This window comes from Entelurus aequoreus, linkage group LG25, assembly GCF_033978785.1.
Source record: "Entelurus aequoreus isolate RoL-2023_Sb linkage group LG25, RoL_Eaeq_v1.1, whole genome shotgun sequence".
NCBI lineage: Eukaryota > Metazoa > Chordata > Actinopteri > Syngnathiformes > Syngnathidae > Entelurus > Entelurus aequoreus.
Window position 1 is genome coordinate 10,111,161 of NC_084755.1, and position 15,861 is coordinate 10,127,021.

General features: G+C 39.6%; 2 protein-coding genes across 3 annotated transcripts; both read left to right on the top strand.

The window, feature by feature from the left end:
• Positions 1-2,425: 2,425 nt before the first annotated feature.
• On the top strand, positions 2,426-7,365 carry LOC133642745 (zona pellucida sperm-binding protein 3-like). 2 transcript variants are annotated; one of them, XM_062037106.1, is made up of 4 exons: positions 2,426-2,795; positions 4,114-4,226; positions 7,043-7,120; positions 7,246-7,365. In XM_062037106.1, exons 1-3 carry the CDS (start codon positions 2,436-2,438, stop codon positions 7,044-7,046), a joined length of 477 nt encoding a protein of 158 aa, XP_061893090.1. In that variant the 5' UTR covers positions 2,426-2,435; the 3' UTR covers positions 7,047-7,120; positions 7,246-7,365. The 2 variants fall into 2 exon arrangements, with proteins under 2 accessions (XP_061893090.1, XP_061893091.1); XM_062037107.1 differs by having other exon boundaries at positions 7,043-7,102; positions 7,246-7,262.
• On the top strand, positions 7,127-14,336 carry LOC133642744 (zona pellucida sperm-binding protein 3-like). Its single transcript, XM_062037105.1, has 10 exons — positions 7,127-7,521; positions 7,592-7,707; positions 7,768-7,871; positions 9,722-9,896; positions 11,120-11,237; positions 11,312-11,392; positions 11,453-11,609; positions 11,674-11,829; positions 13,971-14,081; positions 14,137-14,336. The coding sequence occupies exons 1-10, from the start codon at positions 7,156-7,158 to the stop codon at positions 14,319-14,321; spliced, it is 1,569 nt and encodes a 522-aa protein (XP_061893089.1). The 5' UTR covers positions 7,127-7,155; the 3' UTR covers positions 14,322-14,336.
• The last annotated feature ends 1,525 nt before the right edge of the window (positions 14,337-15,861 follow it).

A 15,861-nucleotide genomic window follows, 5' to 3' on the forward strand; every position in this document is an offset into this window, starting at 1 on the left:
AGTTCAACTGTTTGCCTCCTGAATGATCAATTTGATGCATGCTTAAAGCCGGTGGGTGGAAACGAATAAAGTGTTTAGTACCCAAATGTGCAGCCATCGAGGAGGGAAGCGTTTGTAAACGTTGTGGTGAATGATAATGTAAAAGTCAAAAATCCGGGGTACGTCGTGTCAAAAGATGCTGAAACGCCACGAGGATAAATGTAGATGGTCCCAAAAAAAAAGTCTTACATTTGACATGTTGAAACCTGCAGAGACCCTGATTATTCATAAGTTTACTTTTTTATGAATTGTGATTTAAAGTTGAGTTGCTACAGTTAATAGAGCAAAAAAAAAAGATGGGAAGTCTTGAATTTGACTACAAAATGAGCTTTATGTACTAGTTTCCACAATTATCTACGCATGTCCCAAACTTAGTTAAAATTTCACTGGAATTTCCTACTTTTGTGAATGCAGCTTGTGTGCTTTAAAAATGTAGGCGTGGCTAACATCTATGGAAGTACAATTGTCTCAACTTGTATCTGTATCAATACAATACATATATTAAATGTACAAATACAAATGTGACATACAAATACATTTGTATAAATAAATGTGTATTTGTAAATATATTTTTCAGACTTGAAAATATATCTAAATAAAATGTATAAATGTGACATACAAATCAAGAATTTGTATACATAAACGAGTTTGTAAATATATTTTTGAGATTTCCAGCGCACCCCGCGATCCCGAAGGGAATAAGCGTTATAAAATGGATGGATGGATTGCTTTTGTGTTGAGACATTTCTCCCACAAACCAGATGCTCAAATAAATGTGACCTACACACTCACCTGAACAACCAGCAGAGGGCACTGCAGCCTGATAAGAGATCAGTATCTACATCGGGACAAGGTCATTAAACGGCATTAATACAATAACATAAGCAGCTAGCACAGTCTTTCAGATTAACTGGATGAATTGGCATTGGCTAATACAATGCTAATGTTAGCTGGCTCAGGCCCGTTGTGCGTTCTCTCTGTAAAGACGTGGATTGTTTTTGTGCAGATAACTCTGGGCATTTTGCATATAATGCTCTGTGACCCAGACCGCTCTGGCTGCAATGCCCTCTGCTGGTTGTTCAGGGGAGTGTGTAAGTTACATTTATTTGTGCATCTGGTTTGTGGGAGGAATGTCTCATCGACACAAAAGCAAAAAAGCGATCCACATATGCAAATTCGATACAAATACAAAATCAAACATATTCAAATCTCAAAAATATTTTTACAAATACACATTTATTTATACAAATTCTTGATTCATTTGTATGTCACATTTTTATATTTATAAATGTTATTTGTATATATTTTCAAATCTCAAAAATATATTTACAAATGTGTTTATTTATACAAATTATTTATTTGTATATCACATTTGTACTTGTATTAATATCATATTGATATATATAAGTTGATGTGAGACAATTCTACTTCCATAAACATCCCTTGTACCATTAGAACGAGAGCACCGGAACTGTTTAGCAACGAGTGACAACCCCAATCAAGTCTTGGAGAATGATTAAGAGTACAAAAGCCCTTAAATTGATATCTCTGTTAAAAACGTTTAAAGTGATTTAGGTAGCCCTTTTTGCCTTTTTTATTTATTTATTTTTTCTTCATATTTTTTCATATTTATTCATATTTAATACTCTATCTGTGTTTGCGTTTTTTTTTATTGATGTTGAAAGTGCCTTGACTTTTGTGTGAATTATAAATGTATGTTTATTGTTCAATAAAATAAAAAATAAAAAAAACAAGCGACAACCGGAAATTGAACCAGAGCCGTGGGAAATTTACAGCCGTCTTCCCAACTCGGCATTTTGTGCGCATGCGTGTCTACGCGGAAGTACCTTAAAATGCAGTGCGCCAGTACCCGGATGTTGTCAACAGTCCCCAAATGGTGAGTAGTGTCTTTAATGGCGCCGAACCCTAAATACAAGCCAATCATGGCCATCTTGATAACATAGAGTAAGATGAACGAACGAAAAGTCGAATGGTTACAGTATTTTTATTTAAAGTTTTATATTGAACTGATTCTGCTTGCGATTTTAGGCGTTTTGTTTGAAACGAGCCAGAAATCAATGGTTGCTTTTCCACTAACGTCCAGCAGATGTCGACAGTGAGTCGTTAAACTCCGTTACCCAAAACAAACATTTCCACCTTCTCTACACACAAGATGCTAAAGCTAAACAATAATGCGAGCAAACTAGTCCACAGGTATGTTTATACACATAAGTTTAACTGGCTTTAGGAACAAGTAAACATGGAGGAGAATGACTGAACCAATCAGATCAAGTCTTGCTTAAATACTTGCACCTGTCCTCCCACGTGACCTGATTGCTCAGACCCAGCTTGCTATTTGACTCCACACTGAAGCATATTTGTAAGGAATCAACACAATGCTGACCATCTTTCTGTCTTTGGTGCTGCTGTTGTCCCATTCCTCTGCAGTCAGAAACTTCAAGGACGGACCGGTCGTCGACGAAGATGGCCGAGAGTATAAATCCGCCGGCGTCGGCGTGGACGAGGTCGACGCGACGAATGAGGAAAGGCAACCCGTGCAGGTGACGTGCACGGAGAGGTCGATGGTCATAGAGGTGATGGCCGAAGTGTTTGGATCGAGACGTCCCGTGTCTACCGGAGAGCTTTTTCTGGGCGGTGCGGAGCATTCGGGTTCTGGAGCGTGTCAGGCCCTCCCTGCCGCCGACGCCAATTACATCATCAAAGCCGGGCTGCTGGACTGCGGCACCCAGTTATCAGTAAGTACCTGAGACTGGAGCACGTTAATTCAACTAGTTAACTATTGTAAGGTACCCAGTGGCATACGCTGTGGTCATCTACAGCCATATCATTGGGCCCCATGCTCAAATGTGACATTTTATAAGGATAGAAACTTGTTTAATCCCTTGGGAAGTTAAAGTACAGATGATTGTCACACACACACTAGGTGTGGGGAAATTATTCTCTGCATTTGACCCATCAACCTGGATCACCCCCTGGGAGGTGAGGGGAGCAGTAAGCAGCAGCGGTGGCCGCGCCTGGGAATCATTTTTGGGTGATCAATTGTCTTGGGTGTGATGATGTAATGTTTTTTATAGACTGAGGCCGATCTGCAAAAGTTCAACTCCAGGTGTCGTTGAGGAGGGAGGGAGGGAGGGAGGTCAAAAGCGTCCATCATTGAGGTGTCATCGGGGGTGTTTTTCAGGACAGCCTTGTCCTGTTTTCACAGCGTCAAGGCCATTCGAGGGAGTCAAAATGTAGATTAGGATGTTTGTTTTCTGCGAGCAGACAAAACAATGACTTGTCTGTTCATTTAACCCCCAATTCCAACCCTTTATGCTGAGTGCCAAGCAGGGAGGTAATGGCTCTCATTTTTATAGTCTTTGGTATGACTCGGCCGGGGTTTGAACTCACAACCTCTCCAAGGTTTCTCATTGTTATCGCACTGGGTTGAGTTTTTCCTTGCCCCAATGTGGGATCTGAACCGAGGATGTCGTTGTGGCTTGTGCAGCCCTTTGAGACACTTGTGATATAGGGCTATATAAGTAAACATTGATTGATTGATTGATTGATATTTCTTAATTTTTTCATGTTTCATTTCTTTTACACAAATCTTTTAATTTTGACAGTACCACGTAAGATATGTTAATTGCTGAAGCGGTTTTATTGAATGTTAAACAAGCCGAAAAATAGACCCCTTTTGTACACTGTTGAGGGGCTTCAATGCTCAGTAGTGTGCAAGTGTGTTTCTGTATAGTATCTCCAGCCGTGTCCATGTGGTGACATCCATTACGCTATTTTGAGAGGTGAAGTCTTAACTTAGTAGGACATCACCGAAGGCCTAGGTGAGAAACGCACGACCCGCCACTTTAACGTTAGTTTAAACACTAACACTGTTTAAATATTTAATTGATTCTTTAGTGTACCACTAGATGGTGCCCACATACCACTAGTGGTACAAGTACCACCGTTTGAGAATCACTAAAATAGTGTAACAAACATCTATATTCCTCATAGTAGTAGTATTTTGTGTAACCTTAACGATGTATAAATTGTGTTTTTATTTTTCATCTGTAGTTATCCGACGACTCCGTTATTTATTCCAACCATCTGACCTTTTCACCTCAACGCCGTCATGTCATCACAAGGCTGACCCAAGCTGTTATTCCCGTTTCCTGTCACTATAGAAGGTAACATTCTCTATTTTTCACTAAAATTGTTCCACTTAAGTCTTTTATCCATCTGTGCATTATTCCTTTAATCCCAAATGTATTAAATGTTATCAGCAACTATTGTTTCCACAACATTGAAGCTTTCCCTGTGTCAAAAAATACTGCAATTACACTTTCTTTCTAATTTCCTCTTCCAACTGCACTGTTTCTTCCTTTCCCAAATCCACTTTGGTAGTTTTTTATTTCTTTTGACTCATAACATACCAGTCTTTAAGTAGTCATTTTTTCTATAACATTGCTTAAATTTGAAGTCAATGCTATCGGTCTATAATTACCTGCCTCTTCCTGGTTTGCATATTTGAATTACTACAGCTTCTTTCGGTAACACTTTCGTATGGGGAACATATGAACCATTAATTAGTTGCTTATTAACATAGGGTTGGGGTTAGGGTTAGGGAAGACTAAGTTAATGGCTTACTGGTTGTATAATAAGGCCATGCAGAATAAGGCATTAAGTACTTAATAACTAATTAACAGCCAATGTGTTACTAATCTCCATGTTAATAAGCAACTACCAGGACAACTCAGGACCTTCGTATTGTGAGGCACATGCACTAACCCCTGTCCCACCGTGCTGCCTCAGTATTATAATAAAAGTCATAATTTTACTCAACGCAAGTCAAAACATTACAAGAAAAACTGAACATTTGTGCAACGTTACGATGAAAGTAGGAATTTTACTCAATAACAGTCGCAATTTTACAAGAAAAGCTTAAAATGTTGGCAATTTTATGAAAAGAGTCGTCACTTTACTCGACAAAAATTGCAGTTTAGTAAGAAAACTTTAAGATTTTGGCAATATTATAATCATCTGAATTTTGCTTGGCGAAATTATGACAAAAGTCACAATTTTACTCAAAAAATGTCACTATTTTACAAGAACAACAAAAAAAAATTGGCAATATTGTGATAAAAGTCAGAATTTTATATGAAAAAGTAATCATTTTGCATCAGGACCTTTGTATTGTGAGGCACATGCACTAACCTCTGCTCCACCGTGCTAATTTCAAAATCATTAATTTGCCCATGTTATCTAAGTTTATTTAATTTTTTTGGATCATGTGGTAACTCACCTGGTGTTTTCCTGGGGTCGTTTCAATATTCCACCCAGTTCATTCATAGAACATATCTATAGTGTTTCTAAAGCCATTATCGTTAGTCATTTCCCCAATACTTAAATTAGTTTTTTCTTTTCCTTTTATTTCTCTAATTATCATCGCTCTGCACTTTTAACGGATGTTTTTGCTAAAAGTTCTGCTTTTTCTTTATTTCCTCCCACACACTGTCCCATCTTTCATCACATATTTATGTTCACTTGTGACTCCTGACATGTTCTTGATCATTCCCCACACCTGGCCTAATGGAGTTGTTCTATTGATTGATTGACAAAATGTTCACCGATAGTTCTTTTTTTTGTTGGTCTTTTCACAACATACTTTACTTTTAGCTTGTTGCCTCTTTTACTGGATCATATCATAAATTATGCGTTCTTCTTAATGCTTTATTATGTTCTTTAATTGCATCTCTGCACGCTTGCTTTCACCACACACTGCATTAAAGTCACCACACCAAATGATATTGCCACTCCAGTGCTCAACTGTGGTTTCTAGTTAATGTTTTTGTAATTTCTTGCATGGTTTATAGAAGTTTAGCACTTTATACCTATTTTTTAAAATTATTATTCCCTATTTCTGCTCCTACTATTTCTAATTCTTGTTGCTTTTAATATTTTATAATGCATGTCTTCTTGGCAAAATGACATTTAAAAATGTATTAAATATAAAACAAAGTAAAATCCAAAACATAGACTTTAAATTACAATTATTAATTGATTTAAGTTTGAGTTTATTTGGAACATGCATGCATACAACATGATACATCACAATTTCCAGTTTCTCTTTTCAACATGTTCGAAAAGGAGTAGGAAGAAGCAGAGCTTAATCCTACCCCTTTTCCTTTACATAGCAGTTGCTAACACTTTTGTTCACTTCCTGTTCTCAATTTATACACAATGCACTCCATAAGTAATACAAATTAAAAATAGATAAATAAATAATAATTAGTGAAGTAAGTTCTATTTCATATGGTGAGATGAATAAGATTATCTAGAACAGGTTGTTTTTTTTTACCTTGGACGCTGGCGGGCCGGATCCGGCCCACGGGCCCCTGATCTAGAAGATGGATGGCTGGATGCAATAAATTCAGAATGTTTATCATGGTTCTTCTTCTTTGTACTTTGTAAACACTTTAAGTTTGAAGAGTTTCTTGAAGATGATCATATTAGTACATTGTTTGATTTCTTTGCTTAAAAAAAATAAATTGTTTTTTTATTATTTTCCAAAATTGACACAAGTCAAAACATAACAAACAGAGGAAAAACAAAGCAAAAAAAACTAACAAAACAAAACAACCTCACACATTCACACATCCATTGAGAGATGCTTACTTGAACAAGAGAAAATCCAAAATTAAAAGAAATTAAAATAATAATTACTAAAAAAATGTTTTAAAAATTGATAATATTAATAAAAATATATATTTTTTTTAATCCTATATGTTAGCTCGTTAAAAGCATTGTTACCTGTTTAACCAGACACATTTTCAATCTGATCTAATAGTTGATAGCTGAGTTAAATATATACAATTGCTAGCTAGTGATTGAAATATATTTTATTTGTCAAACAGTCCAAGAAGAAGAAGAAGAATAAAATGTGTGTGTTTGAAGTGTCCAAGTGTAGGAAGTGTGTGTGTGATTAGTGTGTAATTGGCCTCAGGTGAGCAGGGTGTGGCCTCAGGTGAGCAGGGTGTGGCCTGATTGTCTGCAGCATAAAAAGGTGGCCAGCAGACTGAAGGTCAAGCTGTCTGTGGTGTGCTGAGACCGTCAGGTATGGCGTCTTTACCTGTCCACGTGACTCTGCTCCTTTTGCTGCTCTCGTCTTCGTCTCTGTCTCTTCGTTTGGACCATTTCTCCAAGCAGAGTCCTGCGGGGCGTCACCAGGCGGCCTCCAAACACGACCACGAACAGCTTCCCGTGGACCAGCGGCGGCCTCTCAACACGGTCAGTGTGACCTGCCACCCGGACTCCCTGGAGATCCTGATCCGAGCTGACCTGTTTGGCGTGGGGGCGCCCGTCGATAGCTTTGAGCTGCGTCTCGGGGTGGATTACGATCAAGACTTCTGTAGGGCCACACCATCCGCTGTGGACCAGTACAGGATTCTTGTCAGGTTGCTGGACTGTGGCACCAAATACTGGGTAACAAAGAATTACTTTTTTGAAGTTTGCAACTTGATCCAAACTGGTGCTGACGTGATCTTGTCCCCAGATGAACGAGGAGTCTCTGGTCTACACCAACCTGCTCATCTACACTCCTGCTCCTTCACCTGATGGTCTGATCCGAATGGACGAGGCTGTCATTCCAATCGAGTGTCACTACAAAAGGTGTGTTTTTGTCTTTTTTTACATGATGATGCGGTTCTAATGTGTTCTGGTTCTCCACAGGCGCTACAGTCTATCCAGTTCTTCCCTTTCTCCCACATGGGTCCCCTTCAGGTCCACGCAAGCTGCAGTAGAATCTCTGGACTTTAACCTCAGAATTATGTCAAGTAGGTTCATCATTGCACTATTTACACCCTGTTATGGTATATTTCCCATTACATATTTAAGTTCACTATGTAAAGTGGGCCTTAGGACTAAGTTATTTTAAAGTCCCTTAATGTAGTGTTTGTGTTTCATAGCTACTGACTTTCCACTGCCTGTTTGCATGACACGCCTAATACTTTAATAACCTCTAAAGGCCTTAGTGGACAGCACCTTTTTTAGCTCTTATTTCCAAAATTGTGTACACTACTGAGTTGGGGTCTTATGGCCACTTGTGTGGACACTTATACTGCCATCTGGTGGTGTCAGAAGAGTGTAACATACAATGGAATTTGGGGAATAAAGTGTAAAAATAAAAATTTGCATGTCTGTACACATTTGTGTACTTATGGACTATGATTCTTAGTTTTTATTCTAATTAGGGTCCAATAAGCCCAAATGGCAAAGGTAAATAAAAATAAAAAAGCATGTAATCAGCTTGGGCCTTAAGAGGTTAAAGCAGGGGTTTAAAACTAATTTTAGATTGGGGACACACGGAGAAAAATCTACTCCCAAGTGGGCTGGACTGGTAAAATCACGGCATAAATTATAAAAAAAAGGAAATTTCAGACTGTTTAAAAATTTTAAAAAAAAATTTAAATAAAACAAGCACATTCTGAAAGTGGACAAATCATAATGTTTTTTTTTTACACTTGCATGTTGTGGCTAGTAGTTATTTATACTTTCTGAATAAATCATGTAATGTTCATAAGTCAATTTATTAATTTTCAATCTATCAAGATAAAAAAAATAATCAAATTAGTGTTATTTCTGTAGTTGGCTCATTTTCCTTGACTAGTGCACTAACATGTGGTTTATTTTTTGTACATATGTAGCATCTACAAATAATTGCTATTGTGACATCTAGTGGACACATTTAAAACAGCAATTTCTTTCATTCAAAAATTTCAGCCCATTTTTATACTTAGCAAACTCATCCTCTTAGGCCCGCGGGCCGTACGTTTGACACCCCTGATTTAAAGTTTCCATATTTCATGCAACTATGAGATGTAAACAATGCGCCTTTTGGACTGTAATGTCAAAACTGGGCAGTTCATGCCACGGACTACAAGTCCCATAATGCACCGCGGTTCATAGTTAATTCCAACCCTTTATGCAGCGTGCCAAGCAGGGAGGTTATGGCTCCCATTTTTATAGTCTTTGGTATGACTCTGCCGGGGTTTGAACTCACAACCTACCGGCACTCTAACCACAAAGCCACTGAGCAGGTATTGTTGCCAACTCTTCAGTAAGGAAAAATGGGATTGAGACTTTTACTGTACAGCACATATTCTGTACAATTGACCACTTATCAACTTGTTTAAGTCGGGGTCCACGTAAACCTGAATGACTGTCCTTGAAGTTGCAAGATATCTCACTTGCACAATTGTTTGCAATGGATGTTTTGGGAGAAAAGTTTAACTGATTCTTGGCTTTTCTTTAAAGTAAATTAAATTAAAACATAAAGCAAACTTGCTCAAAAGAGGGTGTGACACTGATTTACTGACTGGCTCATTAACATGAACCATGGGAATGGAATTTTAGCGTTGCTTGGCGGTGAAGAAATATTTATATAATCTTGCTCTTGAAACTAAGGCGAAAACAGCGGCAGCTTTGCATCTCGGCAGACTGACCGCCTGTGGGTGTTTTGGAATGGGGGCGGGGTTAACGGCAGCACCCGCCACTGCTCGTTGAGGACCGTAAGAGCCTCCAATAAAACCGTGGAAAAAAAGTTGCCAGATTTGTTGCAGTTTACAAAAGTTGGAAACGCCGCTCAAAGCCCTTGAGTCATTAAATGTTTACGTTCACGTTGCAGATGACTGGCAGTCTGAGAGGAGCTCAAACGTCTACTTCCTGGGAGAGTCCATGTTCATGGAGGCCTCTGTGCGAGTGGGGCACCACATGGGGCTCCGTGTGTTCCTGAGCAGCTGCGTGGCCACGCTGCAGCCCGACATCCACTCCGTGCCCCGCTATGTTTTCATCGAACACGGGTGAGCGTCTCTGAACCGGCAGCCCTTATGGCCACTTTATTAGGTACACCCGAGCCCATCTACAATAGTGTCAGGATGAGAAAATTGTACTTGGAATGCAAAGCTCTGCTAACTAAATCCAGAGTTGCCAACTTTTAACTTGGGAGTGGCTGTGCCAGCAACCTTAGGGTTCCTGGTTCGATCCCCACCTTCTACCAAACTAGTCACGTTTGTGTCCTTGAGCAAGACACAAAGTTAAAGTACCACTGATAGTCACACACTAGATGTGGTGAAATTATTCTCTGCATTTGACCCATCCCTTTGTTCCACCCCCTGTGAGGGGAGCAGTGAGCAGCAGCGGTGGCCGCGCTCGGGAATCATTTTGGTGATTTAGATAGGTCTTGTAATTGCACAAGTACAACAAAACTGTTTTCAGCACAAACCCGTTCAAGATTAGACAAACAGTGTACAGGGTTACAGAACAGGAACGCTGATGGGTTGCCATAAGGTGCCCTGTAAAAGATGGGGAAAAGGTAAAAAAAATACAATCTAGACTGGGGGCCTAGTCTGGAGTGGGAAAAAACCTCCATGCAATGCACACATAAACACGTTACATTTAATCTCAACAGAGGGGCGGGGAGTTGGGGCCCTGGAAGGCGACCGCTGCTATGAAGCGCTGCCATCCAAACATCACCCCGAGGGGAAACAAGCGGTGGTGAAGGTGGGGGTTGGGGGAGGGGGGTTGTGTGCGTGTGTGCCCAATTGTCTTGGGTGTAATGTTTTTATAGACTGAGGCCGATCTGCAAAAGTTCGACTCCAGGTGTCGTTGAGGGAGGGAGGTCAAAAGCGTCCATCATTGAGGTGTACTCGGGTGTTTTTCAGAACAGCCTGGTCCTGTTTTCACAGCGTCCAGACCATTCGAGGGAGTCAAATTGTAGATTAGGATGTTTGTTTTCCGCGAGCAGACAAAACAATGACTTGTCTGTTCTATTCGTCCATTTAATCCCCAATTCCAACCCTTTTATGCTAAGTGCCAAACAGGGAGGTAATGGCTCCCATTTTTATAGTCTTTGGTATGCCTCGGCCAGGGTTTGAACTCACGACCTCACCCTTGCTCCTGATGGGTGGTGGTTAGGGCCTTGCATGGCAGCTCCCGCCATCAGTGTGTGAATGTGGAAAAAGTGTCAAAGCGCTATACAAGTATAACTCATTTAAATGGAATGCTGACTCCTACTTCTGAATAGGTGCCTGCTGGATTCCAAGCTTCCGGGTTCCAAGTCCCATTTCGTAGTCCGCACACAAGACGACAAGCTCCAGTTGGTCATTGACGCTTTCAAGTTCCACAATGAGGACCGAGGAGAGGTTAGTGTCTCCCGCTCTCCAAAGCGAACTTGTGTTGCGGTTCGTGGTATAAGATGACCGCTTCCTGCCCGCAGCTTTACATCACATGCCACCTGAACGCGGTGCCAGTCACTGATGCGGAGGTGCCAAACAAAGCCTGCACTTTCGTCAATGGGAGGAAAGTATTCGCTTAGGTTTGCATGGATAAAAAGGTGTGTGAACAGATTTTCATTTCCAGGTGGAGGTCAGCTGACGGCAACGACTACTTATGTGGGTATTGTCAAAGCGACGTCGGACAAACTCTCAACAAGCCCGCCAAGTTCGGTCCTCGGGGTTTCAGCAAGATGGACGCGTCTCAACCGCAGTGGAGGAGCAGCAGACTTCCTGCTAACGGTATAGCCGCGGCTCCCGCAATGTAACTGGTGCGCCTTTTTTCCGTAACTCTAATCCATTCCAGTTTGGGAAGACGAGGCGCGAGTGGGTCCAATGTTGGTGCTGCCGGGCAAGCAGAAGAGTTGGATGGTTCCTGAGGAAGAGCAGTCTCCAATCCTCCAGAAGTTCGGCAGACCTCAGTATGGCAGCCAGTGGAAGAGCGGCCTCAGCTACAGACAGGGTAATTTATTTCAACCCAAAGTAAATCAGTGTTTTACTACTAGTGTGCCATGGGAGACTATGTAATTTCACCTATTTGGGTTAAAACATTTTTTTGCAAACTAGTAATTATAGTCTGCAATTGTCAGAGCTGTCTAGAGCTCAGCAGAGTAACCGTGTAATATTCTTACATATCAGTAGGTGGCAGCTAATTGCTTTATAGGTGTCAGGAACACATCGTGTGAGACGATAGTTTGTTGTGATCACAATATTTAGACGACGGTGAGAGGCAGGTAAAAGGTATCTAATGCTAAACCACAAATAGGTGAGTGCCCCTAAGAAAAGGCATTTAAGCTTGGAGAAGGCTACGCAGAACAAAACTAAAACCGTACTGGCAAAAAAGTAAACCAACAGAATGCTGGATGACCGCAAAGACTTACTGTGGAGCAAAGACGGCGTCCACAATGTACATCCGAACATGACTTGTCCCCACAAAGGATTGAAACTTAAATAGTCTTGATTGCTAAAACAAAGCAGGGAATAGCCTTTAAGGAAGACATGAAACTGCTACAGGAAAAGCACTAATAGGAGCGTAAGACAAGAACTAAAACACTACATGCAGGAAAACTGCAAAAAACTAAGTCACGGGTAGTGACAGTAGACTTACTTTGAGACAAGAGCTATATTGATGCATGCTTGGTTAGGTTTTAAATTAATATCCAACAATTGCGACTAGGGATGATGTTTGATAAGAAATTATCGAGTTCGAGCCTATTATCGAATCCTCTTATCGAACCGATTCCTTATCGATTCTCTTATCGAGTCCAGATAGGTTGTTGTATACGGAAAAAAACACACTATTTGGTTTAACAAAAGCTCACTTTTATTATATAAGAAAAAAATAAAATCTAATAAATAAATAAATATTGACTGTTACCCCCCCTAAAAAAAAAAAATATTGACTGTTGTTACCCAAAGTATGTTAAGTGGGATTTTTCAGAAAAACAAATATACAGTATCACAAAAACAACCTGTCTCTGTGATCACTATAGGTGTATAAATAATACTATAGTGTTAAATAAAATCAGTCCTTTGGGCACAAAACTGAAAATAATACAGCTCTCCAAAAAGTGTACTTCTGCTATTTGACATAACTGTTTATGATGCTTTGACATTTTTGCACTTTAGTTCTTTATTGAAAGAAAATTCTATGAAGAGAAAAGTTGTTTGCAAATGTGGTTACAATGCTAAAAAATGAAAAGTTAAAGCTAAAAAAAGAAATACACTTTATTGAGTTAAAATCTTTCTTTATAGGGGGAAAGATGTGATGTTATGAGCTAGGGAATTCAACAACTACACTACCCAGCATGCAACGGGAGTGACGAGCATGCGCGGTAGCCCCGAAAAGTGTTGTTGCATGTCGTCACCCGTGAAAGTAAACGTCAAGAACTCAGCCAACACGCCTCGTCTGCATTATTTATAATTAGACACAACACATATACAGTGTGATTTTGTTTACAAGGAAATAAAAACAAAAGTTAAAAAAGGGAGATGTCTTATATATATATATATATATATGTATGTGCTGCGGTTGCTTTAAGAACGTTGCGACAGCTGCCGTAAAGGAGGTGCGTTGCTAGCCTGGTTGCTATGTTTCCGGTTGGTCGTAAAAGTGTTCATGTGTTTGTACCCTGCTCAAATCTCTCAGTTAAGTCATTCATTGGATTATACCTTTTTGTTTTGAACTTTATTATTCCATTGTTTTTCCTGCTTTCCCTATCTGCGCCTGATGACTGAGCTACGTGGCGTAAATTCTTGTAATGTCTCAAGGGGCATTCTGGTCGGGATGTGATTCTTTCCGAGGGATTCGAATAAAGAACCAACTCTTTTTCTTTACTATAGTGGTCTCGATAACGGGTACCGGTTCTTAAAAAGGGATTCGAGTCCGAGGACTCGGTTCTTTTCTTATCGAACAACCGGGAAAACCGGTTTCGAGTATCATCCCTAATTGCGACTACTTTTTACTGTCAACTGAGTTTAATTTTTTTAATGATTTCTGCTGGTGTGTCTGCATGTCTTCAATGCAAAATGTGCCTTGGCTCAAAAAAAGGCTGAAATACACTGAAGTTGGTTATCTTTGCTAAAGTGTGCTTCCATGTTTAGACCTGGAGAAGGGACTACTTCCCGGTCTGGTCACATCAAACCAGAATGAAGAGCTGACCTCTGACAATGAAGATGACATCCCTCTTGAGGAATTCTCCAACTACCTAGAAGGTAAAACAGTATTTTCTTCACTTCCTGACGAGTGATAACCTGATTCTAATCATAGATGATGAGGAAGATGAAAGTGGACCTCCTGAACACACCGTGATCCTTCCAGAGGGTGGACAGGAAGACAACTCCACACTGGATGTAGACCTGTGGCCTGTCGCTCAGTCGGAGACAGATGTGACCCTCTTGTCCAATTCAACTGACTCCCAAATGGACCAGTCTGTAAATGACCCAAAGAGATAATAAAACTAATCAAATCCAATCTGATGTGCTTTTAAATGCAACCTGATGACTAATGGACAAAGCATTTTAACCAACAAATTCATTATTCAGGGTATCCACTGTCTTAAATCCAGTTTGAATTTAAGGCCTTAAAATGTCTAAAATTCTCAATCTTAAATTGATTTATTTAAAACATGCATAAACTTCAGTCTCTTTTTGAATTTTTTTGATGAGGCTAAAACGTAATACAAAATGGAAAGTAGGCTACCTGTGCTGACCTGTCAATTTATTGAGCACCACCAGTGTTACAGCTAAGCATAGCAGCGGACAAAACTAAACAAGAGCCCACAGCAAAGCCAAATGACTTGCATAAGATGGGTAAGTAAAAGTTCAACTGTTTGCCTCCTGAATGATCAATTTGATGCATGCTTAAAGCCGGTGGGTGGAAACGAATAAAGTGTTTAGTACCCAAATGTGCAGCCATCGAGGAGGGAAGCGTTTGTAAACATTGTGGTGAATGATAATGTAAAAGTCAAAAATCCGGGGTACGTCGTGTCAAAAGATGCTGATCCTTGAATTCCTTCTAAGTCTATCTGATAGCTCAGTCACAGATCTTTTTATTACCAAATGTGTTTTATGTCGCACGTTTGCACCAAGAAAAATTCCTAGTTTGTGAACCCATTCTCAAACAATGGCAATAAAACTATTCTGATTCTGAAACGCCACGAAGATAACTGTAGATGGTCCCAAAAAAAAGTCTTACATTTGACATGTTGAAACCTGCAGAGACCCTGATTATTCATAAGTTTACTTTTTTATGAATTGTGATTTAAAGTTGAGTTGCTACAGTTAATAGAGCAAAAAAAAAAGATGGGAAGTCTTGAATTTGACTACAAAATGAGCTTTATGTACTAGTTTCCACAATTATCTACGCATGTCCCAAACTTAGTTAAAATTTCACTGGAATTTCCTACTTTTGTGAATGCAGCTTGTGTGCTTTAAAAATGTAGGCGTGGCTAACATCTATGGAAGTACAATTGTCTCAACTTGTATCTGTATCAATACAATACATATATTAAATGTACAAATACAAATGTGACATACAAATACATTTGTATAAATAAATGTGTATTTGTAAATATATTTTTCAGACTTGAAAATATATCTAAATAAAATGTATAAATGTGACATACAAATCAAGAATTTGTATACATAAACGAGTTTGTAAATATATTTTTGAGATTTCCAGCGCACCCCGCGATCCCGAAGGGAATAAGCGTTATAAAATGGATGGATGGATTGCTTTTGTGTTGAGACATTTCTCCCACAAACCAGATGCTCAAATAAATGTGACCTACACACTCACCTGAACAACCAGCAGAGGGCACTGCAGCCTGATAAGAGATCAGTATCTACATCGGGACAAGGTCATTAAACGGCATTAATACAATAACATAAGCAGCTAGCACAGTCTTTCAGATTAACTGGATGAATTGGCATTGGCTAATACAATGCTAATGTTAGCTGGCTCAGGCCCGTTGTGCATTGTCTCTGTAAAGAC

Coding starts and splice junctions, on each gene's coding strand:
- LOC133642744 (XM_062037105.1), top strand. CDS start 7,156: ATGGCGTCTTTACCTGTCCACGTGACTCTGCTCCTTTTGCTGCTCTCG. Junction 11,238..11,311: donor ACAATGAGGACCGAGGAGAG/GTTAGTGTCTCC, acceptor TCCTGCCCGCAG/CTTTACATCACATGCCACCT. Junction 11,830..13,970: donor CGGCCTCAGCTACAGACAGG/GTAATTTATTTC, acceptor TTCCATGTTTAG/ACCTGGAGAAGGGACTACTT.
- LOC133642745 (XM_062037106.1), top strand. CDS start 2,436: ATGCTGACCATCTTTCTGTCTTTGGTGCTGCTGTTGTCCCATTCCTCT. Junction 2,796..4,113: donor ACTGCGGCACCCAGTTATCA/GTAAGTACCTGA, acceptor TTTCATCTGTAG/TTATCCGACGACTCCGTTAT.